This window comes from Zalophus californianus, chromosome 8 (genome assembly GCF_009762305.2).
Source record: "Zalophus californianus isolate mZalCal1 chromosome 8, mZalCal1.pri.v2, whole genome shotgun sequence".
Lineage (NCBI taxonomy): Eukaryota > Metazoa > Chordata > Mammalia > Carnivora > Otariidae > Zalophus > Zalophus californianus.
In genome coordinates, this window is record NC_045602.1 from 25,888,054 (window position 1) to 25,915,108 (window position 27,055).

General features: G+C 55.8%; 1 protein-coding gene across 1 annotated transcript; it reads left to right on the plus strand.

Annotated features, from left to right (window-relative positions):
• The first annotated feature begins 1,248 nt into the window (after positions 1–1,248).
• EHD3 (EH domain containing 3) lies at positions 1,249–26,388 on the plus strand. Its single transcript, XM_027623048.2, has 6 exons — positions 1,249–2,166; positions 11,191–11,367; positions 14,169–14,266; positions 20,729–21,141; positions 21,781–21,945; positions 24,165–26,388. Exons 1-6 carry the CDS (start codon positions 1,940–1,942, stop codon positions 24,690–24,692), a joined length of 1,608 nt encoding a protein of 535 aa, XP_027478849.1. The 5' UTR covers positions 1,249–1,939; the 3' UTR covers positions 24,693–26,388.
• Positions 26,389–27,055: the final 667 nt, after the last annotated feature.

The following is a 27,055-nucleotide window of genomic DNA, read 5'->3' on the forward strand; positions in this document are numbered from 1 at the left end:
TGCCACTTTTGGCCTCCAGCCTCTTTTGCCTGTTCAGCCCCTCCCTGACTGCTCCCAGCATCAGCAGTCCAGCCTGGACCATTCCCATACTGTGTCCTCATCTGGGGAAGGCAGTGCATGGGACCCATCCGCCTTGGTGGGGAGGAGTTTATCACTGGCATGGTTTAGAATGGTGCTAATATAAAGCAGATTGACTTTGAGTTGGTTTTATTATTGTGTTTAAATTCCCTACAGACAATGCCACCCCTTTTGCCTAACGTGGCCAACTGTTACCACCCTGTTGTCCTTGGTGCAGCACTGGAAAGAATATGTTCTGCCTCAGAGCTGCCGTGAAGGGTGAATGGAACATGCTCAATGAGAGCTTAGCCCAGCCCCTTTCACATTCTGAGCGCTTAGTTAATGTTAACAGTTGTTAGTAATACCAGTACTATTGGGTCCTTATTTCCTATATGATTCCCGCTATGGCAAGCAAATCCTTTTGCACTGGCCTCGCTCACTCCCTTCCACCCGCCTGAACCCTATACTGTAGATATAGAAACTGTTTACTCTGACTTCTTCCATCCTCCCAAGCCTTTGCCAAGCCCTGTACACGGTCTGGGGTGTCCTCCCCGCTTCTCTGAGGAGTCATCATTTAGGATCCAGGACATGGTCATGCTTTCTGGGAAGCCTTCCTCGGATTATACAGACAAAAAGAATGCCTCCTCCCCCTGCACACCCGTGGCCCTCTGCGCATGGCTGCTCCTTACAGCTCACCCCGAAAGGAGCTCCTGCAAGGGAGAGTCTGTGTGTGCTCATCTTTGTGATTAACTGTGTATCCACAGTCACCATAATTGTGTCTGCCCCATAAGACCCACTCACCACCTGTGGGAGTTTTGCTTGTTTTGTTTTGTTTTGTTTTACTGGAAGGAATGGACAAATGAACGAATGAATGAATGGGAATTGTTTTGACTTCACCCTAGATCTCGCAAAAAGTTTGGGTAGTGACAGTTGTGGTCATTTTGTGTATCGGATTCTTCTTTCCACGGCCCAAGGAAAATGTTCCCAGATGCTAGAGTACCCGTCTTCCTAAGGCATTGGCCTCGGTAACTAAAGGAAAGGCTAGGCTATTTAAAAGCAAGGAGAGGGTGGAGCGGGTCAGCTCTGTCTTCACAGCTCTCCCTGAGAGGGCGCTGTTCCCAAATCAAACCTCCAGAGGCCCGGACCGAAATACCGGAGCGTTCCCACAGGACTCAGCATCCCTCCCTTCCCAGGCTGCGGTCGCCGGTCCCCCGCGCGGAGCGCCTGCCCACACACATGGCGGCGCCCTGCTCAGCTTCTCGGCGCCGGGACCGACGGGCCGGGCTGGCCTTGCCAGTACTCGGGGACTTCCTCCGTGAGCCCGCTTCCTGCACGGCTGGCATTTAAACCGGCGCCTGGGGCTGCGGGCTGCGGCTGCGGCTGCGGCTGCTGAGCTGTCCGCGGACTGGGCGACGCCGCCGCCCCTCCTGAGCGGGCCGGGCGCGCAGGAGCCGAGCTGCAGCATCCGCTCGCCGCACCCGGGCCAGGGCTGGAGAGGTCGGGGGGGACGGGGGCAGGTCGGGGACCCGGCATCGCACCCCGGCATCTGGCAGTTTCTTTGCAGGTTTGACTTTAATTTCCGAGATCGCAGCCCTACTGCCCCGCGCTGATTATTTCTCCTCCCCACCCCGCCTTGGCCGCTGCTGGCAGCGGGCGCTGGGCTGGGCCCCAGGAGCTCGGGCCGGGCGCGTTCCCGCCGCCCCAGGGACCCCCTCTCCCCCCTCCCCGCGCCGCGCGCCCGGCCATGGTGCGGCCGAGCCCGGCGCTCGCGTGAGGCGGCGGCGCGGCTCGGAGCGGCGGGCGGGCCCTGCGCGGCCTCTAACCCCGGGGAGCCGAGGGCGCCGGCCGCGGGGCTGCGCGCGGGGGGTGAGCGGCGGCCGCGATGTTCAGCTGGCTGGGTTCCGATGACCGCCGGCGGAAGGACCCCGAGGTCTTCCAGACCGTGAGCGAGGGGCTCAAGAAACTCTACAAGACCAAGCTGCTGCCCCTGGAAGAGCATTACCGCTTCCACGAGTTTCACTCGCCCGCCCTGGAGGATGCCGATTTCGACAACAAGCCTATGGTCCTGCTGGTGGGCCAGTACTCCACTGGGAAGACCACCTTCATCAGGTGAGCCGGCCCCGGGGCCCTGGCAGCCCCCCCCCGCCGCCCAGCGCCTAGGGCCTCCGTTCACTCCCTGGGGGCCCCTCCTGCCTGGGGACAAACGGGAAGCCTTCCGTGGAGGGCGCTGAAGACATTCTGCTGTGTGTGTGTCCAAAGCTTACCTCACCCCCCCCCCCATTTCACTGCTGGTCCCCCACCCCTTCCTACCTAGTGCCTCGCTGCTGGACTTAGCCCTTGGCTCCAGAGGTCGGTTTGAAGAAGTTCAGGGCCATCCGTATTCTCCCCATTTTGTGGATGATGAAACTGAGGCCCAGGAGTCCCAGTGAGAAAACTCCTGGTCACAAGAGCACCTTATGCTGGTTGGGGGTGCCTCACACCCTCACTTTTTAGGGGCAAGCCCTTCATGGCCAGGACCACCTCCCTTGCCTTTTAAAGGGCTCAGCCACTCACGTGGGGGCTTTTGCAGCTGAGGAGGTGGGCTGGGGATTCTGTAGCCCCTGCTGGGGCAGTGCCACTGGTCCTTCTTTTTATCAGTTTCCTTCTCTGAGCAGAGTTCCTACATAGATCTCTTGGAGACTGGCCAGAAGCAGTGTCAGAAGCAGAATGCTTTTTTTCTTTTCCCTTTTTTGATCTTAATGGCTCAGTAATAACATTAACGTCTTTTAGAGGTGGAAGGGACATGGGTGGGTGGGTCTCATCCAGCCCCTTGACTTGGCAGGTGTCGAGGGGTTAAGTGACCGTCCAAAGCCATGTAACTGAGTAGGAGGCCCACCTGGGATGCTGAGATGCATGGGAGGAGATGCTTGGCTAAATGCCCGTGGCGCTGAGAGTGAGTCATCTATTCCCTTGAATTACAGAATCCTAGGGCCGGAGGGAACCTCAGGGAGTCAGCTTGTCTACCCTGCACTCAGAGAGGTCCGTACATTGTCCACCAGAGTGACGACCATCTTTCCTATCTTTCCAGGACAGGCCTCTCTCCAGTCTTCAGTCCACACAACCCCCAAAGCCAGGCTTGGGGGTTTCCTTTGGCCTCATTTACAGTCATTGCCAAGCTATTGCAGGTGCTCTGTGGCCCTCTGTTGAGTCAGACTCCAGTAGTGTGGCCACGGCGGCAGCGGCCCCCCAAAATCAGTGGTGCTCATCTCCTACGGGAGGTTTCAGAGCAGGGTGCTCTTGTTTCCATTCAGATCAAATCTCGTTTCCATTCCAGTTAGCTGAGCACCTACAACATGCAAAGCACTGTGCTTTGTTTGGCAAAGAGAGCAGAAAAGTTAACAGTCTGGTTACTAATTTTGTAGATACTAATTTTCTCTGACACTAAGCTTGTACCCAAGCATTCTGGGAGCAGGGCTTGCACCCTGCTAACATGTCATGTCTGAACAGAACACCAGACCGGCGTTGCCTTCGTGGGGTGGACAGCCTTGGGCTCAGGGGCTTTGAGGGGCTGAGTGATTTCTAAAGAAGTTAGATTCCGGGGGTGGGGGGTGGGAAGCTACTGGCTTTGGATATCTTATGTTAGAATGACAAGGGCTCTTAGCAATGGATCTGATCCATTGCTTTCTTAACTTTTTAAAAGGTTAATATATCCTTTGAAAATCTGTCGAAAGCCGTGGCCCTATCTTTAGGAAAATGCACATCCATATACACAAAAATGCACAAACTGACATGGAATCTCAGACCGAGAACCCCTGATCGAATCCATTTCCCTTGGTTCGTGAAGCACCCGTTGCTGCCAGAGGCACTTCCGGAGCTCCCTAGGTTCTGTACCAGGTTTCCTTTGTAATCCCTGTCCTCCAGCTCACCTGGTTTGTGCCCCACGGGAAGCACAGGCCACTCACAGATGGCTCGTTGCCCTTGCACGAGCCCTCCCTAGCCCTCTGGACACACCTGGGTTATAACTTCCAGGACATTATGTAGAGCTTCTCCTTCCGGTAGCACCAGATCTTACAACTGTGCCTTAGCTCCCTGGGGGCCTCGTGAGGGGTGGAAGCTCCTGGAGGCTCCCAGGAAGTAGTTTACAGAATGGGAGGGAAGATGGGGAAAGACGAGTGCCTCCAGTGGGGCAGGATCCTAGAGAGGCAGACTTAAGTACCTCTTGCCTGAGACACTCTCCTGGCTTTGCCTGAGTCATGCTGGCTGTTAACTGGATCGAAGAGAGTGGCAGAGTCGAGTTGCCATGGATTTTTCCTTATCTGAGGGAGACAGGAAGCCTGGGAGAGGCAGATCCCTCGCTTTCTTATCCTCCAAATACAAGAGGTCTCCCTCCCCACTCATGTAGTAACTGAATTTAGCTCCAGCATCAAAAGCCATCCCCCACTCGAGGGAGAGTCCACCAGCGGGGCAGAGGGGTTGGAGCTTGGGGAAGCCCTCCAAAACCAAATTACATATATTCCTCCTTTTCATGAAACCCACTAAACAGCTATTTTTCCCCCCCACTGGAAAATGTAGACAAGAATAAATTTGAGGAAGAAGAAAAAAAAAAAATCACCCATAAGCCCACGACTCAGGGGAAACCATTTTAAATATCATGTATATAGATGGATTGATACCAATATTTATATATGAGATATATATATATATATCTTTCCAGTGTTTTTAGCTGTTTTATAACACAATTGAGATCATGCCATAATGTAATTCTGTACACTAATTTATTTCACTTAGAAAAGGAGCATTTTTTTCTGTAACTTTAAAAATCTTGGTAAGCATTATTTTTAAGAGCCGCATGATATTTCGCTGTACGCGTATGCAATTTTTCATTAACCAGCCCACTTGTTTTGAATGCTTTAGGTCATCTCTAATGTTTTGCTATTGCAGAATCACTCTGAATACCTCTATGCATAATATTTTTCCACACGTTGGACTGTTTTCTCAGAGACTCCCAGAAGTGAAATCACTGGGTCAAAGGTTGTGCCGTTTCGTTGTTTTTAAATCTTTCTGCTTTTTAATTTGGATGTTAAGAATCCTATTTCTGAGTTGCTTTCCAAGAGGGTGAGTTGGTACAACACCCCTTCCCCAGAGCAAAGAAGGCCCCCGCTTGGGGTAGCCCAGAGTGCCTCCCGCCCTCTCCCGCCCCTGCTGCTTGCTTTGAGCACAGTGATTCGCAGCAACTCCTGTCCCTGGCCTGAACCTGTGAGGGACGTTTGCCTCGGAAACAAAGACCTCTTCATTTCCTGGCTCTTGGCCCTTTGCCTCCCGAGTGCCCATCCACTTTCAGTTATAGGTACTTGCCACAGCGTCTATTTCTCATCTCAGGAAGAACATGCAGAAAGGGACATTCTTCTAATAACTAATTCATGTGCTCTGATCTCTGCCTGAAGTAACTTCCCTGGCCTAAGGCCCAGCAACCCAGAGTAATAAAATAAACAATAAATTGGCCTGTTGGCTGCTGCCTCCACGCAGGCTGCCTCTTCGGGTACAGTAGCTCTGTGTCCCTCTGGCCCTGGCAGCCCTCCTCAGCCTCTGCTGTGTGCCTCCCTTCATTCTTCTTCTCCCGGGCCCGCAGCCCCCCACCACCCCCACTCCCTTGCACACGTGGCCCCCTGGTCACCGAGGTGCATGGCGGGCGGTCCCAGAGCCTGGGGCTGGCCCGAGCACTCTGGTGGGCTGGGAGGGAGCCCTGGCCGAGGCAGAGCTCAAGTAGAGGACCAGGGGCTGGAGTGTGCGGCCTGAGGCTGCCAGAGCGAAGCTGCCTGGGCCTCCACGGGGAGGTCTGGACTGGTGGTGAGGACCTGAGGCCCTTCTACAATGGGACTCAGACTCTAAAGTACGAGCACGGGCTGAGGCGGCGGGGGGCGGCTCCTCCGTGGGCCCTTTGGACCTCCCACACTTCTCAGGGAGCTCTCTGTGTCCTCCCATAAAGGTGACTCAGCATTTGGCTGGGGTATGCCATCTTTCCTCACAACCCTGACGTCCCCACTGCCCGGGCCTCATCCCTGGCTTTACAGCATCGCCACCATGTGAAAGATGATCCTCCAGAAGGCCAAAGGACTAGGGAAAGGGGCCACCGTTCCAGGTAGACCCCCTGACCTCTGCCGGGTGTGTCCTGCCAGCCACAGTCCCTGCAACACCTCACTCCAGTCCTGCCGCTGTGGTCAGTGGCCGCCCTTCTGTCAGGGCTGTGTCCTACCGGTCCCTAAGTGGGGGTGGGTGGGACTCTGCCCACCTCTTATAAGACCTGAGTGTTACTCAAGGGAGCAGACAGCCCTAGGCCAGAGGAGTGAGTCCACCTGCCTCAGGTCTGGCTTCAGATCTGCCTTGAACATCCAGTGTCTTGGAGGTCATCAGGAGAAGCATTTACTGGCAGGAGGGGACCTCTGGAGAAAGGCCTCCATCCCGTTCCCGTTGACAGTGGGGCGAGGCCATGGAAAGAACACAGGCTGGCTTAGCTGAATCCTGGCTCTACCAGTACTGGCCAAGAGACCTTGTCAGGAAGGCCTAACCTGTCCAAACCCCAGCCTCCTCATCTCTGACGTGAGACTAGCAACAACCGCCTCGTAGGGGCTCTCTCCCGATTAGGAAGGGAAAGAACCAATGCAGCACCAGTTATGTTGCAGACACCGCGCTTGGGACTTTATCCTTCACTCTCCTCTTTCTAGCTGATTCTCTAAGCGGAGGTTTAGAGGGTGGGGGGAGCTCTTGTCCAACTCGGCCCACAGTTGGGGGAGGGAAAGGGGAGGGAAGTGAGGGAGAGGAGGATCTTGCCTCTGCCTCCAAGGGCCGAAGAGGAGTGGGGAAGGGGACTGTGGGCGGTGCTGGGTCGCTAGAGGACTGGGCAGGCGGCCTGTCGCAGGGTGGGCACAAGAAAGGGAGGCTAGTGGGCTGCGGGGCTCCTCCGGCTGAGGTCACTTTGTCCCGTGGCAGAGCTGATTCAGCCCACAGCATGGCCATCAAGGGTCTCCCATCTCCTGTGTCACTTTGTGATTATGAGGTGCTTTCTGGTGTCCCTAAAACCTCCTGACACAAGTATTACCCAACAGAGTAAGTATTATTGTTTTTGTTTTTAAGATTTTATTTGAGAGAGAGAGAGAGAGAGAGAGAGCACACACGTGCAGGAGCAGGGGGCGGGGCAGAGGGAGACGGTGAAGGAATCTCAAGCAGATTCCCCACTGAGCAGGGAGCTCAACATGGGCTCAATCCCAAGACCCTGAGATCATGACCTGAGCCAAAATCAAGAGTCAGACACTCGACCCACTGAGCCACCCAGACGCCCCAGTATTATTGTTTTGATCCTGTTTCAAAGCTAAGAACCCAAGGCTTGGAGAGACCAAAGATACAGATGTACAACACAAATACCTGTAACACAGAGCACAAAGTGACCTGTGCCTTTAGAGTCTAAAGACATGCAAAGTAAGAGCCACAGCCCGAGGCCTGGCCCCGCTGTTGCGGACATGGATACTTTGGAGGCAGACTGGGTTAAGATTCTTGGCTCCCTGCCTTTACCCTAGATGCTTAGGTCACCAGTAAAGCAGGCCACATGCCTAGATTGCCAGCCAAGCAGGACACACAAAAAAATGAGGAAAATGCTAGAAAATAATTTGCTTTAAAAGATGTGAAGAAAAATTGTCTTCATGGGAAAAATCAGAATTGCGTGGGACTTCCTGGCATCTATATTATGGTGTAGTATTTATTAATTTTGCATTGGATGTGGCCAGGGGCCGGCGGGGGAGCTGTACCAAAATCTTTTCCACTCTTAGGCCCTCTGAATATTGTTCTTTGGCCCCAGAGGGGGGCCGCCTCTCTCTCAGTTTGCTCACCTGCAGCACGGAGTAAGGCCGCCATCCCATGGCACTTCTGGGACCGATGAAGTGAGGGCATTCGGGGGAAGGTCCCGGAAGGACACCTGCCACGCCGCGGGTGCTCAGCCTGCCCGTCCCTCTGTACTCTTGTGTGGCCCCATCTCAGCCATTCCCACCCAGGCTTGAATTAACTTTTCTTTTTTTACACTGCTGTGGGAATGCTTTTGCCTGGCAACAGAGGGAATCTGTATCACTCCCCATAGAGAAGCAGCCATGAGATCCCTCAATAGCTTTTTCCTTTCTGGACACAGTGGTGGCTTTGTTAAGGGGGCACTCAGTGCTGCAAGCCCTACCCAAATGTCCCTGAGAATTTACCCAGCCCTGGGTTCTCTGCCTAGCCCGACTATGTCCCTGGACCTGCTGGTGGCTTCACTGGTTTCTGTGTTTCTTCAGGCCCATGTGTGGTCAGCAAATTGGGGGTCACGTGGGTTTAGCTGAGAGAGCAGGACAGCAGGCCCAGCCGCCAGGCCCTTGCTTGGCCGTCTGAGGCTGTGGCTCTGGAGCATCCTGGAAAGTGGCCGCTGTTGTGCTGGGAAGCGTCACCCTTTTTTCATCGGCTGATACACCACATCTCTCCTGGGGCTGGAATCTGAGGCGCCCATGTCCGGAAGATACTTCGTCATTGCATTTGGCCCTCTGCAGGCTGGGCATTCCTGAGAGTGTCTCGAGCCTGTTTCTTTCCACCCATCTGTGTGTCAGCTATCCCCGGGGCCTTTGATGACATCCGGCACCCTGCTCCAGGCTCAGACTCACAGCCACCACATGCTCTGCTGGGAGGGCCCTGCTAAGGCTTCTCACCCAAGCACACGTGGGACAGGTGCCCCCCCCACTGCCACTGCCCAGCACAGGCAAGAATGCACGGGGCTTCCCGGGCACAACCGTGACTCTCATAAGGCAGCTTCAGGTTCCAAGAAGGGCCTTGGAGAGCCAGTGGGCCTGGACCTGCTCTGGTCACCCATAGCAACCACTTCTGGGTGCTGCATCCCACTCGTTGGAGACTGAGCTGTGAACCCCAGCAGTGGGTGTTTATGGAGATGAATACATTCCTGGGTTTGTGGGCACCGAAGCCTAACTTTCCCCCAAGGCCTGGCCCCTGGCCAGCCTCCTGCCAAACCATACTCCTCCGTGGCCTTCCTGTGCCACCCCTCCTTCTGGTCCCTGTGGGACTCAGCCCTTTCCCATTTCCTGGTCCAGGGACCGAAGGCAGGAAAGGAGACAGTGCATGTAGTGGTTAGGAGCGTGAATTCTCAAAGTCCGAGTGCTGAGGTTCAAATCCTAGCTCTGCTCTTCACTGACTGCGTATCCTGGGGCACATTGTTTGCCCTCTGTCTCCTCCTTTTCACAATGCCTGGGTACCTTGGGGCCGGTACTGGTTTAAGTGCTTAAGTTCTGTAGCTGACATGAACCTCGGAACACCCTATGAGGTGGGTTTCCTTATTAGACCCATTTGATGAGAAGAATCATAGTGCTCACATCCAAGATATGAAGATGAAATGAGATAATCCCTGGAAAGTCTAGAACAGTGCCTGGCACATCACAGGTGCTTAATAAATCAGAACTGTAATCTTCCATGTCATGGAGGAAGGGGGTGAGGTTCCCTTCTGAAGGGCATATCCCTCATGGTTAGAGAAACAGGTCGCTGGCCCCTGCCTGCTGAGATTCCCTGCCTCGCCACTGAGGCCCCAACGAAGGTGTGTTTGAGAAAGCCAGACGTGCTGTCCAAGTGTGCTCCTGTTGTCATTTATTCTCATCACAACCCAAGGGCCAGCTGTCAAAATGGTCCTCTGATGGGAGAAAATCCTGCCCTCACACCAGGATTCTTGGGCCGTCCTGGAGGAAGATGAGGGGCTTCCCAGGGCAACTGAAAACCCTCCAGTGCGGCCAGGGATGACCTCCTGGGTACTGGCTGTTTAACTTGGAGACAGCCACATAACCCTACTATGCCTCAGTTCCCTCAGTACCTGCCTGTAGGGCCGATGTGAAACCCGAAGAAGATAAAGTTCTCCTAGTGACCAGTGTGATGTCTGGCAGGTGGAAGTGCTACTGAGTGTCAGTGGTTGTATCAGTGAAATGGGAAGGTTGGTCTAGAGCAGGTTGTCAACCCGGGCTGCACCTTAGAGTCAACCAGGGAGTTCCTAGAAAGGACCAGTGGCCAGTCCTCCCTCTCCCCCCAGCCAGCAGAGCAGGACCTTGGGGGTGGGATCTGGGCACCATTAGCCAGAGCTGGACGGTAGCTCGAATGCACCACCAGGGCTGAGGACCACTGGTCCGGTAGGCTTCCACCTTCCTTTTCTTCATTCTTGGGCTCACCATGTTTGCTCTTGACTTCTAAAAGGGGCTGTGGAGAGGAGCAGGGGCCTTGGGCTCTCCCTTCCCAGACCGGGAGAACAGCAGAAAGAGACACCTGCCACCTCCAGCCACAGCCTAGTCTTGACGCTAGAGGGTGAGACCAACAGTCTTAGATGGGATGGAGACCGACTTTTCACAGTGTGCCCTTCACACTGTATGATGTGGGAGCTGTTTTTATATTTTATTTTATTTATTTTATTTTTATTTTTTTAAAGATTTTTATTTTACTTATTTGAGAGAGAGAGAGAGGGAGAGAGAGATTGAGAGAGGGCACAAGAGGGGGTAGGGTCAGAGAAAGAAGCAGACTCCCTGCCGAGCAAGGAGCCCGATGCGGGACTCGATCCCGGGACTCCAGGATCATGACCTGAGCTGAAGGCAGTTGTTTAACCAACTGAGCCACCCAGGCACCCTGTTTTTATATTTTATATTAAATGACTGACTGACCAGATAAAGAAATACGGACCTATGGAAAGCCAGCAGAGTCTATGGATGGTCTCATTCTGACCTTGACTTTGTGCAGGTACTTGAGCAAGGGACCTTCGGTTGTAAAGTCCACTGTACTCTGCAGGATTCCGTCTCAACCCATGCTTATTGCCGAGTCCAAACCCTGCTTCTCCCCCCCCCCACCCCAATTACTGATTTCAGGGAGGGAAAAAGATAAAAACCAAGAAGCACAGATTAGATATTTTAAATTCAGCTAATGTCCCACTTCCTCCACAGAGGTCTTTGGATTCCCCATCCGTGGAAATCTGTCCCTGCCATGAAATGTCATTGCTGTCTACCTGCCCTCTGCCGTGACTCACATCACCACCTGCCCATGGTAGGGGTGCGGCTTTTCTCTGCGAACGGAACCCCTGCCTGATGGCTGTGTCCCTTCTGCCAGGTACCTCCTGGAACAGGACTTCCCAGGCATGAGGATTGGGCCCGAGCCGACCACTGACTCCTTCATCGCTGTGATGCACGGACAGGTGGAGGGGATCATCCCTGGGAACGCACTGGTGGTGGATCCTAAGAAGCCTTTCAGGAAGCTGAACGCCTTTGGCAATGCCTTCCTGAACAGGTGCGTTCTCCGAAAACACTCATCCTAAGTGTTCTCTTCTCTTCGTCTTGCAGTTTGAGAAGGAAGGGACGGGGTCTTGGGAGGCTCAGTGCCTTCTCCATACCCTTGTCTCTTGATTGTCCCTTTCTTGCTGGGAATGTAACTGAGTCAGTCACCACTGATTAGGGATGTAGGAATCTGGGCTCATTCTTCCTGATTGTGGAGCCGGGAAGGATACACCAGTTAAATCACATCCCCCTAATCTGCACTTCCCTCCAATAAAAGCAGAGAGGGCTGTACCGTGTCGGTCCCAAGCTCTCTTCTATCCAGTTGACCGTTGAACAACACGGGTGCGAACTGCGTGGGTCCATTTATACCCGAATTTTCCACTGTGTGGGGTGGGATGGGGGGATGGACGCCCTTCACCCCTTATTGTTCGGGGGTCAACTGTACTACAGAGGGGATTTGCATCCAACTGGAAGGATGTAGAGGAAGGTTCCTCTCTGTTCCTGGACATTGTCTTTACTGGATGGAAGGAACCCGGGGCTGAAGGCGGGAGCGCTGAGTGTGAGTATTGCCTCTCCTACTACACTCACTGTGTGACCTCGGACAGGCCATCTCTCCTCCCCTGGGACGAGTGTAAGCCTGCAGACACCAGGGTCATTGGGTCGGTTTGAGGAATGAAAGCTGTAGGGAGTGTGTGGCAAGCTGACCCTGCCTTCCCGTTATTATTCTGCTTCACCAGGATGCAGGCTGACCCCGATCACCCTTGTGCTACAGATCCATACCACAAGCTTGCGTGTGTATTGCCCCCAAACAGTGTGAACTACTTTCTCTAATAGGAGGTGTTTAGAGTAGAGGCAAAGGTGATGGGCTGTGCCTCAGGTGGTCCTGGGTCAAAGTCCTACCAAAGAGCACCATGGATCTTAGACTGTCTAACGTCTCTGTGTCTCACTTATCCCATCTGTGAAATAGGGTGAGAGAAATATCCTTCTCCAAGGCAAGAGGACTGATGAAGCCTCTGTGGAAAAGTTGGCATTGGACGTGGGTGTTCAATGATGAGTGCAATGATGCTGAAAAGGTGGGGGGAAAGGACATTTTATATAGAGAAAACTGGGGAAAAAAAAAAAACAAATCAACAAGCAGAAAGGAAGGGAAGAATACAGCTTGCTGCAGGAGCCCTGGGAGCAGAAGACAGGGCGCTGTGAGGCTTGAGCTTTTCTCCAGAGGCACAAGAGCTGAGCGGACCCTACCAGCTCTTCCCCGTTCTCACTTCCCTTCGCAGCCAAGTTTCCGGACTTCACCTCCTCACTTCTCCCTGCTTCCCCGTCACAGCGCCCATGGGAAGGTCACCCTGACGTCTCAGTGATCGGGGGCAGTGGGCACTTCCCTCCCTCTCCTTACCCTGCCTCTCTTGGCTATCAGTCCCTCTCGACCCCTGCTCCCTCTCAGCTCCCTGGCCCTCCTCCTCCCCCCGCCGCCCCGGCCAGGCCCTCTCCAGTCTGCTCTGTCCCCTTTCTTTCTGGCTCCTGTGACCTGGTGTCACCCTCAGTGGGGCCCACCCTCAGCCCCCTGCCCCTGTTACTCCAGGAGCTCAGCCTGGGGGAAACCTCAGCCACAGCCCCCGCCCCAGACACCAGCCCCGTGCACCTGACCGCCTGGTCACCAAGGGTCCGAAACCCAGGTCATGCCAGCTTCAGCAAAATGAGGAATTTTTCATATACTACTTGAATGGGCCATAGAGCCTAAGGACCAGAATGAGGCTGGGCCTTGGGAATAATGGAAGCCATGGTCCTCAATAGGACAGGGGCTTTGTCATGGGCTTTCCCACCCCATTACCTAGTCCAGCACCGGGCATGGGGCAAGCCCTCCACACATACTTGATGAACCGAACTGGGCTTGCTAACAACCATCCTATCTGAGTCATTCTTTTGCTTAAAATGTTCCTCAGCATAAATGGGTTTCTGTTGCCCTCAGTATAAAATCCGAATCTCTCAAGGCCCTCGTGAGGAAGCTGGAGGGGCCCCCACCTCCCTACCCAGCCCCACCCTGGCCACTCCAGCCTCCTCTGGGCAGCCTCCCCTGATTCCCTCTTCCTTGCATCTCTGGCCTCCTCCCCTCCCCTGCATCTCTGCTGTCACCTCGCTGGGCAGTGGGGCCCAGTGTACCTGAGAGAATAAGACACCTTGTGAGTCTCCACCAAAATTGGCATCTAAGAGAGAAGGCTTAAAGTAAGAAGGACCTAAGTTAGGTTTACCAATTTGTATTTTGAGACTTCAGGATGCAATCCTAGAAATACTTCCTTTAACAAGGCTTGACCGCTATCTTGATAGCAGGGCATCTGGAAGCCCAAATAAATGTTCTTAGGTGGCACGAGCCATTCATGAAGGCTCCCGTGCCTCCTCCAGGAAGCCATGCCGGGAAGCCATCTCTCCACCTTGGATTTCCCGAGTCCTTCCCCTGACCTCCCTCAGAACACTGGTCCCATTTCACCCCATACTGTGGTACCTCCACACACACATGTTCCTCCACACATACCCCGAGGCTGTGCTCCTTGGGGGCGGAGATTGAGGTTTGGACATGTTAGTGTCCCTGGCAGCAGGGGTTCACAAGTGGAGCACTGCAGCTGTCTCGGGATGACCCAGGGAGCTTCCTCAAAATACAGCTCCTGGGCCTAGTGCTGGGGCTGAGTCTGGCCCGGAGCCTGGGAGTCTGCATGAGAAGGCAGCCAGGCTTCTGAACCTCCGTCCCAGGGCTGGGACGTGGGACGGTGCGTGAGAACCAACGAGAGGACAGTGCGGGCTTGCTGTCGCCCCGTGCAGGTTCGTATGTGCCCAGCTGCCCAACCCCGTGCTGGAGAGCATCAGCGTCATCGACACTCCGGGCATCCTCTCTGGAGAGAAGCAGAGGATCAGCCGAGGTAAGCGAGGCACCGGCTAGGATTGGCTCTGGCCTTGTGCTGTGTTCTTTCTGGTATGTTCCCTTGCTTCCAGCCTATTAGACCCCCAATCCTTGGTGTACCTTGATGAGCTGGCACTGCTTCGTGTGCTATGTGGGACAGTCCTAGGCAGGGGACAGAGGACAGTTTGGGCCTCGCTCAGGAGACAGCTGGCCTCTGTCTTCTCATCTGTAAAAGGAGACATCAACATCTGGCTTACTTCATCGGGTTTATTCATTCTGCGAGAGGCACGACTGTGGGCCAGACCCTGGTTTTCTTCTGAAGTTCCCATAGTCCCCAGCCTGGGGAACTTGCCGTCTGCAGGGAGGGCGAATGCCTGCAGAGACCTTCAGCCCGGGAACGTGAGGATGGGAGCACGCTCTGGGGCGGGAGAGTAGGGAGCTGGGTATGTAACAGCACTTTGAAAACTGTTCACTCCGGACAGATATGGGGAGACTGCTCACCGGGACGTCCCTGGGCGCGGCAGCGAGGAGACGGAACACGGGTGCCAGACAGCCAGTGAGCTAAGCCTACCTCTGCCACGTCCTAGCTGAGCGAGCTTGGGCAGGGTTCTCAGTTATGCACCCGTAAAATAGGGGGAATTGATTCTATCTACCTTCTAGGATTGTTTGAGGATTAAATACAGGCACACTGCAAGCCCTGCTGGGCACATAGTGAGTGCTCAGTAAACCTAAGTAAACAGATCATCATCACTGGGCCTTTTCTAGCTCTAGAATGCTCAGTGATGCTGTCCAAAACTCACGTTGGCTCCTGGCCGCCCACCCCAGCCTCTCCTGCCACAGCCTGCTGTGTGCCCTGGGTAGCCCCCTGCCCTTTCTGTGTCTCTGGCAAGCAAAGCAGGGAAGCTGCTCCCGCCCCAGGCCTGGAGCTAGGAGCTGGGCTGGAGCCAAGTCTGCATGCAGAAGGCAGCCTCCGGGAAGGAAGGGCTTGGGACTGGCAGGCTTCTCTGGTCAGTGGCCCTAGGTGACTGTCTACTGCCCTCCCGCATGGGCCTTGGCCCGCTGCGCTCTGCAGCCAGCCCAGATCTGTCCTGTGGCATGTCTGGGCCACCGTGATGGGGCCCAGAAGCCCCCTCCTCCAACGGCATGGCCTGCATGGGCCGGCACCTGCTGAACCCTAGGCTCCTGGGCCCCGGGGAGGAGAGCCCACTGCCTTGCGGGCAACAGGCCAGTGCCCCCATGGCTGTGCCAAGGAGGCCCATGTGCCTCCTTGTGCACCGAGCTCGGCCCCATGGGGGCCACCATGGCCGTGTGAGTGGGTGCAGCCAGGCCTGGCAGCAGGTGGATGGGGAAGACAGCAGGAGAGGCCCCTCCAGGGCCTGAGGACCCTGGTCTGTCCTGCAGCAAAGACAGAGCCGGTGCCTCAGGACTTCATTCAGCAGCAGGAGGGACGAGGGCCGGGCCGAGGCCCCACTAGGAAAGCCCTGCCTCCCCCGCCTCCCCCCATTTCGCTGAGGAGGCGACACCGGGGACAAGGGGGTTAACGAAGGCAGCCAGGCAGGAGGGGCCCGTGTTACCACACTGTGTAATCAGCAGATATCGATGGAGGGAGTCTGGGGAGCTGGGCTTGGGCTCCCTACCTCTGGGCTGTCTGGTGGTGCAGGGGCTGAGGAGGAGCTTGTCTGGAGACCTAGAACCCACGGCCCTGGGAAGAGAGGCTCGCCTGCCCTCTCCTCTGGGCCTTCGTGAGCCCCGCGGTGCTCTGTCCAAGCCCTGTGGAGGGGAGGCTTGGGCAGCTCTCTGTCTGGCTTCTATGTGCTTCCCTAAACACTCCCTCCCTCCTTACCAGCCCCTCCCCACCGCCACCCCAGTTTCATCTGGGGTTCCCCTGAGTTTAGGCCTAAAGGAGCTTCACTGTTTCACACAGGCAGCCTGGGTCTCCTCGAGGAAGGCTCAGGAGAGCCACAGCTTCTCAGTCTGAACGGCCTGGGGGTCAGGAGGGAGCCGGGGGTGGGGGTCACATCATGCAAGGCCATGCAGCCTGACAAGTAGGTCCAGAGAGGGCTCCGGCCTCTAGGGTTTCTGAGAGCACTGGACTGTGAGTTCCTGAGCCATGGGTTTTAGAATTAGGATGAGTCCTAACAGGTCACGTTTTCTCCCTGAGCCTGTGTCCCCTTGTGTGACAAGGGATAATGATACCCATCACATGACCTTGTGAGGTCTACAGATGGTAATGGAAACACAGACATCAGCTCTGGGCCTGGATCACAGTGAGCTCCCTTCTTTCCCCATTACCTGCCAGCCAGGGCTGCCTGTTAAACAATGCAGGGCTGATCTATGTGAATGGCCTCCCTTGCGGTTGTACAGTGCACAGCCCTGCTTCCAGGGACTTCTGCCCTCTTCAGCTCCTGTCGCATTCCATTCTTTCCCTATTCTTGTATGGTCTCTCCGGCTTGGAGAGCCAGGAAAGTGTGGTCTTTCTCAGGGTGTGGCCTCTCTGCCGAGGCCTGGGCGGGGGGGGCGGTTAGGGGGAGAGAGGAAGCAGGGGACATCCGGGAACCTGAGTCCAGGAGGTCCCAGGCCAGCACATGTCTCTGGATAAAGATGCACTGGGACGGGCAGCAGAGGGGCAGGGAGCCAGTTCCTGGAAGTGACGGGATGTGCCCAGCCCCGGGCTCATTACTGGGAAGAAGCAAGGATGCAGCTGAAGTGGGAGGGCTCCGGAAGCCTGAGTGTCCTCACACTTGGGAACCACATTTCCTGGCTCCTTCTCAGCTGGAAATCCCCACAGGCCCCACCCTAGAAAAGCCACCCCTTGGGCGTGGAGCTCACATCCCTCCAAGGGGACCCCTTCCTGTGCAGGTGAGCTCAGCAGGGCCACAGCAGGTAAAAACCACGCCCAGGCCATAAAGCTGGAATGGGAACTCGGGTCTCCTGATTCCCAGTGTAGCGGCTTTTGAGCACGTTATCATCTCCTGCCCAGGAAGAGTGCAGGGAGTGGAAAGGGGGCAGACTCTCATCTGCAGTTACCCTGGGGGGACCTCGGAGGGTCTGGGCTGGTCCTTACAGCCTCATGTCCCTGGCCCGTCCCTGGACTCTGACCAGGGCGGGGCCCGCACTTAGGGACGTCTGGGCCCCAGAGTTACACTGTCCACATGTGGCTGTGTGGGCATCACGCGCCGGGGTGGAGCAGCCGGGTCCTGACACCTGTCACAAGGGCTTGCCGGCAGCCTAGTGGTCTTTGGAGGCCTGTGAGGCGTCTGTCCGGCCACTGTCAAGGTTACCTCTAGGAGGCACACAGTGTGACATCTGTTCCTCCTTGTCATCTGAATCCTTCCCACATTTTGAAAATTGAAGCACTCTTATTTTTTTGCTAAGATGTCTTTAAATCTCAAAAGAGATCTTTGGGGATGAAATGGGACCTTTCATGCGCTCAGTCCTCTGAGCTCCAGCCTCACGCGTGGCTCTGCCTAATAAGAAGGGAGTGTGGACAGGAGGCAAGGGTCTGGGTTCCAGTCCCGCCCGTGTGAGCTTGGCCAGCCCCTAAGCTCTCTGTCCCCTCCCTGCCCTGTAAGATGTGTGTGCCCTGTGTACCTCCTGGCATGCGGACACTTAGGAGGCTCAAATGGATGGTGTGGCTGAACATACAAAGAAATGTGCTGTCAGCTCTCTTGTATTTCACTGCAGACTGCAGGAAGCCGGTGGGTGATTAAGGAGTTGCCTTGCTTATTGTACTTGTCTCAATGATTTCCTCCTGCCCGGCATTACTTAGAAGTGCTTTCTTTCCCGTCCTCTGGAGCCTGGGGGTTAGGGGGGAGAGCCTCAGATCCCGCAGGCTGCCTGGTCTCTGGGCCTGATGCCTGCAGATCAGATCTCTGGGCGCCAGCAGACTGGCTACCCATAGCCCAGGGATTCCGGGACGGCCAGCTTCGCCGCTCATTCTCTTAGGGCTTGAGTCTCCCTCCGGCTACGAGTTCATATGTCATGGGCCCTTGCGCTGCTGCAGGGGCTCGGGAGCTCCTGCTGGGGGTGTCTCAGAGCCATTCCAGAAACCACGTCAGGGAAGGGGGCCTGTCACCCTGGAAGTTAGGGCAGAGCCTCCAGACTGATCCAAGCCCTCCCTCCACTCTTAGATCCTATTGCCATGGGCTCTACCACTGACCCCTTGTTGGTCAGGTGTTATTCTCCCCATTTTACAGCTGAGAAAACCGAGGTTCAGATTTGCTAAGGCCACACAGAGAGTAAAAGAGAGACCTAGTCCTATGCCTTTTCCAGCCCGTGCCTTTCAGATGCTCCCATTCCTGGTTGTGCATAAGCCCAGTCCCAAGACAGTGACCCGTCCTGGAGTCTGCTAGGTTTTGAACAGCTGGGCGCAGGAGGCTGATCTCCACAGGAAGCCCATGCCCTCACTGCTGGATCCTCAGGTTCCTCACAGCCATACCTGGGGAGAAGGCGCCTGGTGCTGCTAACTTTGTGATTTGATAACACCTGTCAGAGCATGCAGAATTCACGAAAGCGGGAAGGTGAATGGGAGGCCTCTGGGCTTATAAAGTCCCCGAAAAGCTTCCCAGAATTGTCCGCCTGTCCTCAGTCCCCAGAGCAGACTTCACACAGGCACCCCAAGGTGTTGAAGACAGAGCACCCCCCTAGCCTCCTTTCTCCCTGTCCTGCAACGGCTTCCTTGTATGTTCCCAACTTCCATCCTGCTGTGCTCTCCGCCTTCCACCTCTAGTCTTAGAAGCAGGGAGGAGAGAAGCTCAGTGATCTTCCAGTCCAACCCCCCTGCTTTGACAGGCAAAGAGACCAGGGACCAGAGACAGAAGGCTATTTGCCCAAGAACACACAGCTAGTTAACGGCTGACCAGAACCCCAAAGTGGGCTTCCCAGGCCAGTGCTCCTCAGGTGACCCCTTCAGAGCACATACTGAGAGCACTGAGGGGGCACATCCCCCAGCCAAGGGGACAGGAAAGGGCAGGGGGCAGTGTTGCTTTTGCCCCTCCCACCCCGAATTGCCCCTACTCCCCCTGAAGCCTTGGCGGCTGAGCCCCTTCTTGCATGGCTGGTGCCATCAGGGAGTGGAGAGAGTTGGAGTTGGGGGGAGCCTCTTGTCTCCACAGCTCCTCTGGCCTCTTTGCTTTCCTGAGCCCGTGGAGGGGTGGTAAGAGGGCCTGACTCGGGATGGGGGGGACATGAGCTCTGATCCTGGTTCTGCCCCCTCCCACCACATGGCCGTGTGCACTCTCTGAGCCTCCCCTTCCTTGTCGGTAAAGTGCCAGGCTCCGGCCGCCCAGCCAGTTAGGAGGGGCTGTTCTGGGCTGCCTACAGGGGCAGCAGCATGCTCTCGGGGCCGCCCCGCCTGCGGCCTGCACACCACAGCCACCGTCCTGTCACGTCAGACTGGGGAATGAGCCCAGCTGCCCTCCCCAGCTACCATGGAGGGCAGGCCTGCTGGGTCTGGGCTCCAGAGCAGCGAAGCTGTGGCCTGCTTCCCAGCGTGGGGCTTGGGGCAAGGGAATGGGGCTGTACTGGGTCTCTGAGCCCTCTGGCCCCCCTCCTGCCCACAGCTCTGAGGGACTGCCTTTGGGAGGTGAGAGCAGCCCTCCACCTGGCTGGGCTGAAGGGAAGAGTAAAATAGCCGGGCCTGGGAGGGAGGGGCAGGGGGGAGCAGGGTAGGAGGTGCAGGCTGCAGGCTCACCTGAAGCAGGAAGGCCCAGACCTCCTGGATTCTGTGGGAGAGGCCAGCTGGGCCTGGGCTGAGGGGAGGGGAGGGCAGGGCAGGGAGGTGGCCAGGTGCAAGACAGCTGCCCTCTGGCCTGCAGGGAGCCCAGGGCCCAGGTGGCCCCATCCAGTCCTGGCCCCTGCCCCTCAGTGGCTATTTGACTGTTACCCCATCTCTGAAGCTGTTTCCTCCTCTGGAAAGTGGGAGTGGAACTCCTCACCCTGCCTATCTCACAGGGGGCTGTGGGGGTGAACGTCTTGCCAGCCGGAGCAAGCACTGAACTTGGGGTTGGAGAGCTGGGTACCGTGCCCCAGCGGCTGCCTCCTACAAGCAGGGTGGTCTTGGCTGAGTCACGGTGCCACAGTCTCTCAGTGGCACTGACCGAGCCCCTACCTTGTTGCTGGGCACAGCCTGGCCCCGAAGCACTTTCCTGAGCCCCGTCCCTGAATGGTGAGGGCCCCACCGCCTGAAGAAGAAGACTGCATGGGAATAATGATGTTACGTGCTGGGCTCCGAGTGTATCTGGTCCGTAGAATTCCGTGAATTCGGCGCTATTAGTGTGCCCGTCTATAGGTGAGGGAACACTGGCTCGGAGACACTGAGTAACATGTTCAAGGTCAAATAGCGAGCATGTGGAGGCGCAGGGATTGGAACCCAGCTCTGACTCCCCAAGACCGTGTTCTGTGCACGGCGCCTGGCTGCCTCTGCCCAAACCCTTCCCTGTGCCCCAAGGCGCCCCCCCTCCTGACCATCCCTCTGCCACAGGGTACGACTTCGCGGCTGTCCTGGAGTGGTTCGCCGAGCGGGTGGACCGCATCATCCTGCTCTTTGATGCCCACAAGCTGGACATCTCGGATGAGTTCTCTGAGGTCATCAAGGCCCTCAAGAACCATGAGGACAAGATGCGGGTGGTGCTGAACAAGGCGGACCAGATCGAGACGCAGCAGCTGATGCGGGTGTACGGGGCCCTCATGTGGTCCCTGGGCAAGATCGTGAACACCCCGGAGGTGATCCGGGTCTACATCGGCTCCTTCTGGTCCCACCCCCTTCTCATCCCCGACAACCGGAAGCTCTTCGAGGCCGAGGAGCAGGACCTGTTCAGAGATATTCAGAGTCTGCCCCGAAATGCTGCCCTGCGCAAGCTCAACGACCTCATCAAGAGAGCCAGGCTGGCCAAGGTGAGGCTGTCCCCCGGGGAGATGGGCGGGTCGGGGGTGGGAGGGCCAGCCGTGAGAGTGGAGGGTCGCCACCCACAACCCTGAGCCATCGCCTGCCCCCCTGACAACGTCCTCGAGCCCCTGCTTCGTGGGCACCACCAGCTGTGCCCACTCGGGCAGCCGGGGGCAGGATAGCCTGGTGGTTGTGGTCACAGGCCCTGGTGTCAGGTGGCCAGGTTGGAGCCCTCCTGCACGGTTCTCGAACTGTGGGTCCCAGCCCTGGGAGGTCTCTCTGTGCCTGTCTCCGTGGCTCTACAATGAAAGGGTGGAAGGACAAAGTAAAATAAGGCACTCAGTGCCTGGCATCCTCAGAGTGCTCTGGAAGTATTAGCTGTCGTCGTCATCTTCCTCCTCACCAACCCCATCAGCAGTGTTACCATCCCTAGTACTGCCTTGACCTTAACCTCCCCGTATCTCGCTCTTCCCTCGTGATCTAGGAAAACAGCTCCCCGCTGGAAGCGACAAGCGAGGGCGAGGGGGTGAGATAGGAATGATTGCAGAAGTAGCGGCAGGAGGGATTTGTGGGAAGACATGGGTGAGAGCCACACCCTGGAGGGAAGGAATGGATCCGAGGTTTTTCTCTCTGCCCCTGTGTGTCAGGTTCACGCGTACATCATCAGCTCCCTGAAGAAGGAGATGCCATCGGTGTTCGGAAAGGAGAATAAGAAGAAGGAGCTGGTAAACAACCTGGCTGAGATTTATGGCCGCATCGAGCGGGAGCACCAGATCTCCCCTGGGGACTTTCCCAACCTGAAGAGGATGCAGGTAACTGGGCTTCTGGGGCTCCAGGGCAAGGGACAATGTCATGCGAGCTGGTTGAGCGGCCTGACAATGGAGAAGGCCGGTCTTGGATGCCCCAGATAGAAGCTGACCCGGATTTGAAGGCAAGGAGATGGCCCCAGGTCTGCCCTCCCCGCTGGACTGCCAGTACCCCAGCAGGTGTCGTATCTGGGCCCGGGGAGAACACAAAGCCCCAGTGCTCCCAGTGAGGCAGGGGGATCCATGACTGATACCTCCAGTGTAGGACCGCCCCCGCCATCATGGCCACCACAGGCTTGGAGTCCCCAGGAGGCCATGTGAAATGGGAGGGTCTCCAGACCCTCAAGTGCTTACGTTTACCCCTGAGCTCCTCCTTGGGAGCAATTTGGGACACAAGCCATGGAGAAGCAGACGTCTGCACAGGTGCTTTCCATCTTAGGGGTATACCGTGGGCCTCTGTCTTGGGCCAGGGGCCGTAACACCTGGTTTCTCATGTTATTCCCCAAAGCAGTCCTCTGAGGGAGACCTTTCCATCCTCCTTTTACAGATGAGCAAACCGAGGTTTACAAAGGTAATTAACCTTTGTAACTAATTGCTGGCAGTTTTCTGAGAGTGGTGTTCACACAGGCTGCTAGTAGAAGATCCAAGAGCTGTCCCCACGGTCCAACCAGGAAACCACCACACCATACTAACTGGATCCTCTCTGAACCTCTATCTCTTCTTCTGTAGTCTGAGGCTCCAGAAGCACCCAGCTTTATAGATGTTATGAACATCCGTGCGATAATGTTTGCAAGGTGCTTAGCACAGAGCCTGGCACAGACTGTGCTCTTAAAATGCAGTGTCCAGTTAGGTAAGGCAGCACCCCTGGGGGAAGCTGACTGATGAACACCAGGGACCTACCTGTGTGCACAATCTTTGCAACAGCTCATGGATCTATAAGTATTTAAGAAGAAAAGGTTTCTAAGAAGCAGGGAATTTTTTAAGAATAGCAATAGATGTAGTAGTAATATTGTTTGTGCTCCTATTGCTGATTTTGATCTTGGGCTTGGGAACTCATTTCTCAGTGTAAGACTGGGGGTTCAGAACATCAGTATATTTCCAAATTGCCATTTTTAGTTTCCTATGTGCTAAAAGAAAGAGAAAACAAATAGACATTCAAAGTACACATTTGTCCATGTATCCATTCATTCCCGTAACCACTTACCAGGAGCCAGTTACTGATTTCAGAATCACTTTAACATAATTCAGGTTTGCCCTCAGCTGTGGCTTACAGTATTTCCCACTTTTAGCCTCTCTTTCTGTTAAGAGTGTCACGATCTGCAAGCCAGCATTTGGGAAGATAACATTTGAAAGGGCCCATCCAACCCCATTTCTAATGTGAGGAATCCTTTCGCATTATAAATGATTTCACCTTCTCATCTGTTTGCCAGTCCCACGTTAGGATCTGTTGTTAGGGACGCTGAACCAGTCACATAAATGGCCGTCCTGGCGGGGCATGTGTGGGGTGATGGGGTTACCCACTGCGCCCCCTGGAAGACATTAGGATGCCTGTTTGGGAGCCCACCAAACACACCTAGCTGTGGATGGTCTGGGACCTTAGGGGGTTATGCCCGGGTGGCAGGAGGAAGGGCTTTCTGCTCCTGCCCTGCACACCCCCGCCCTCCAGCCCCCACTCCCCTCCCAGGATCGGCCCTGCCTTGGAAGGGAGGTGAGAAATGCACAAGCTAACACTCGCTCTTGAAATGCAGCTGTAGGTGTTTTCTGAATTTTTCTGCTGTGAACCCGATGTGCTTGTCCCTGAGGCTTCTCCTGTGCCCAGGAACAACCCTGGATAAAGCAGAGAGAGGCACACACGCCCTGGTCTCAGAGAACAAAGCATTTCAGGAATCACCCTTCAGTAGCTAAAACTAGCAAAAGAGACATTTAATTGTTTTCTAGAGCATTAAAGGGAATCCAGATAAATGGAGCAAACCAGTATTTGTTCAATTTCCTTTTCTTCCCCAGCCCCTGCACCCGTTCTCTCCTGCAAAATTCCACCCAGAGCCAGTGTGCCTTTTTCCTCCTCCTCTCTCACAACTTCCAGTATTTCATTATTTTGTGATCGGCTTTTTAGCCTCCAGAGCTGGGAACATTCCAGCATTCGCAGAAGGCAGCATCCCCAGCAAGGGGAAAGCTCTCCTTCCCTGGTCTTCTACCCCCACTTTCTTTTCTCTCCCTCTCCCCAGGACCAGCTGCAGGCCCAGGACTTTAGCAAATTCCAGCCCCTGAAAAGCAAGCTGCTGGAGGTGGTGGATGACATGCTGGCCCACGACATCGCCCAGCTCATGGTGCTGGTGCGGCAGGAGGAGACGCAGCGGCCCGTCCAGATGGTGAAGGGTGGAGCGTTTGAGGGCACTCTGCACGGCCCCTTCGGGCACGGCTACGGGGAGGGCGCCGGGGAGGGCATCGATGACGCCGAGTGGGTGGTGGCCAGGGACAAGCCCATGTACGACGAGATCTTCTACACCCTGTCTCCGGTGGACGGCAAGATCACAGGTGCCAATGCCAAAAAGGAGATGGTGCGTTCCAAGCTGCCCAACAGCGTGCTGGGCAAGATCTGGAAGCTGGCTGACATTGACAAGGATGGCATGCTGGATGACGAGGAGTTTGCACTGGCCAACCACCTCATCAAGGTCAAGCTGGAGGGGCATGAGCTGCCCAATGAGCTGCCCGCCCACCTGCTGCCCCCATCCAAGAGGAAAGTGGCTGAGTGATGGACGGAGGAGGTTCAGGGCAGGCAGGGGTTCGAGGAGATGGGAGAGGAGGAGATGCACATACAGACACACACACACACACACACACACACACACACACACACACACGCACACACTCGCACACGCAGATCTTGAGAACTGCACCGCAGCTGAGAGGCGCAGGGACCCCCAGGCTTCCGGGCTGGTCTTCGGACACATCTCCAAGTTCTCGGCATTGGTAGAAGCACAGGAGTGCTCCCAAGACCTCCGGTTCAAGCCCAGATCTCCATGCCTCTTTCCCTCCCATCTCCCACCACCCAGACCTGCCTTCTCCCACAGAGGCAGTTCGCTCGCCCACAGGTGGCCCACCCGCCTCCACATTCCCAGGCTCGGAGCAGATGGAAGAGGCTTCTTGCTTAATCGGCACTGCATTGTTTTCAGTGCTGTCTCCCCCTCTTTGGCTTCCCCATGGGAAGCAGTGCTCCAGGGCTGAGAGATGCAAGGGAAGGGGCTTCTGCAGGGGGCAGGGGAGGGGGAAGGAAGTAGATGTAGAAGGAAGCATCTCGGCCGGGTCCCGGACTTGAAGAGACATGACCCTGAGCGCTGTGCTTCCCCAGGCTCAGACTCCGTCTCCCAGCGCAGACCAGTCTTTGAACCCTACCCCTACTTCATGGCAAAGAATCCCAGATCCAGAGAGAAAAGAACAAATTGGCAGGAAAGAAGGCAAAGAAATTGCCCGAAGTCCTCAACTCAAAAAGCCAGTCCAAGTGGCTTTGTTCCACAGAGTTTGTGAGGTTTGTGTTTTTCCCACCCAGCCCTGATGCTCAGCCCCTCCTGCCATTGATCCAGCCCCTCCCATGTGCTGGGAGCTGTGGGGGGCACTTCACATACATTATCCCATTTGGCCGTCACCACCCCCCTAGGAGGTAAGCCTCAGTTCCCCCCCCCCCCACTTTGCGGATAAGGAGCTTGAGACTCAGAGGAGTTGAGATGACCTTCCCAAAGTCACAGAGGTCACATGCAGTGGACAGAGGATTCAGACCCAGGGCCTCAGACACTTCCTTCTGCTGTGGCCACGCGTGCAGGATCCCAGCATTGCTAGCTGCCACCGCACCACAGGGAGCAAGCCGAGCATGCGGGGCACACCTCAGCCTCCCAGGGTGGGCTGCTGAGGGAGGAGGGCCAGCCGGCACTTGGTGCACCATCAGTCTGGCCATCTGTCCCATCACAGAAGCAAACCATGCCGTCTGGCTACGCAGCCCACGGTCCTAAAATCACAGAAGTCCAACAGTGCCACCAGGAGAGTGGGCTGGCCTGCTAGAGGCTCTTGGCACCTGAATCATCCCAGCTCAAATGCAGCCACTGGCTCTCATCTCATGGGACCTCATGCCAATTCTCAGAAGGCTAGCGTGGGGGGTCTGAGGTCTGGTCCCTGGCAGGAGCCCCGGCGACTCGGCAGCATCCTTGGCATACCCCAGCCATTCTCGGTGCCCTACGCCCTCTTTCACGGTCTCTCCCTTGGCTTGCTTTGTGGCCACTGAACCAATCACTTTGTATGCTGTACTCCTACTGTGATGGAAAATAGAAACAAGTATAACTTATTTTATATCTATGTTCAGACTATATAGAGAATATTCTATGTACCTATGATGTGCTTACTACTGCAGTGCATTTGTCATTAGGATTCATGTTAATACAGCACATTTATCCTTTGGTACCTGCTTGGCCACAGAGCATCATTCCGAAGGAGGCTGAGGGGGGCCAAGGAAAGGAGGCTGGGTTCTTACTTGGGGCTCTTGGTGACATCTTTGGAGGATCGGGCTGCCTACAGCCAGCATCCATACACAGCATCCCATTGGCCTGATGCCTCCAGGCCAAGGAGCTCTCCGGGCTGACCTCATGGAACCCACCACTTCCTACCACTCTGGAGTGGAGAGGGTCCCCAAACCTCTGGGCTTGCTTCTGCACCCACAGGGTTCTCTTTGTCATGAAATGAAGGGGCAAGGGAAGATCAAGGCAAAAAGGTCTGACGTCCCCTAAGCTGAGTTCTAAGTCTAGCAGAGGGACCGTTTCTCAGCTCTATGCCATTCTTTGAGATGAAGGAGAGAGCAGAGAGGGGAAGTTGCTGTCGTTTTAGTGTAGAAGAAAGGGGTGTCCGTTGGGTGCCCTCACACCACCACCACCTGGACACATGCACACCTTCCTGCCCTACATGCCCCTGCCTCTCTTCCCTCCCCCTTCAAGACTCCAGCCCGGAGAGATCTGCAAGGCACAGGAATGTGTGTTGGCAATTTTCCCATCTCCTAAGGAAGAGGAAGTGGTGTTTGAGGCTCCTCTCAACGGGTGAGGGAACCACGGAGGGACACTTTCTCTGGGGCTGTCCC

Coding starts and splice junctions, on each gene's coding strand:
- EHD3 (XM_027623048.2), top strand. CDS start 1,940: ATGTTCAGCTGGCTGGGTTCCGATGACCGCCGGCGGAAGGACCCCGAG. Junction 2,167..11,190: donor GGGAAGACCACCTTCATCAG/GTGAGCCGGCCC, acceptor CCCTTCTGCCAG/GTACCTCCTGGAACAGGACT. Junction 14,267..20,728: donor GAAGCAGAGGATCAGCCGAG/GTAAGCGAGGCA, acceptor CCTCTGCCACAG/GGTACGACTTCGCGGCTGTC.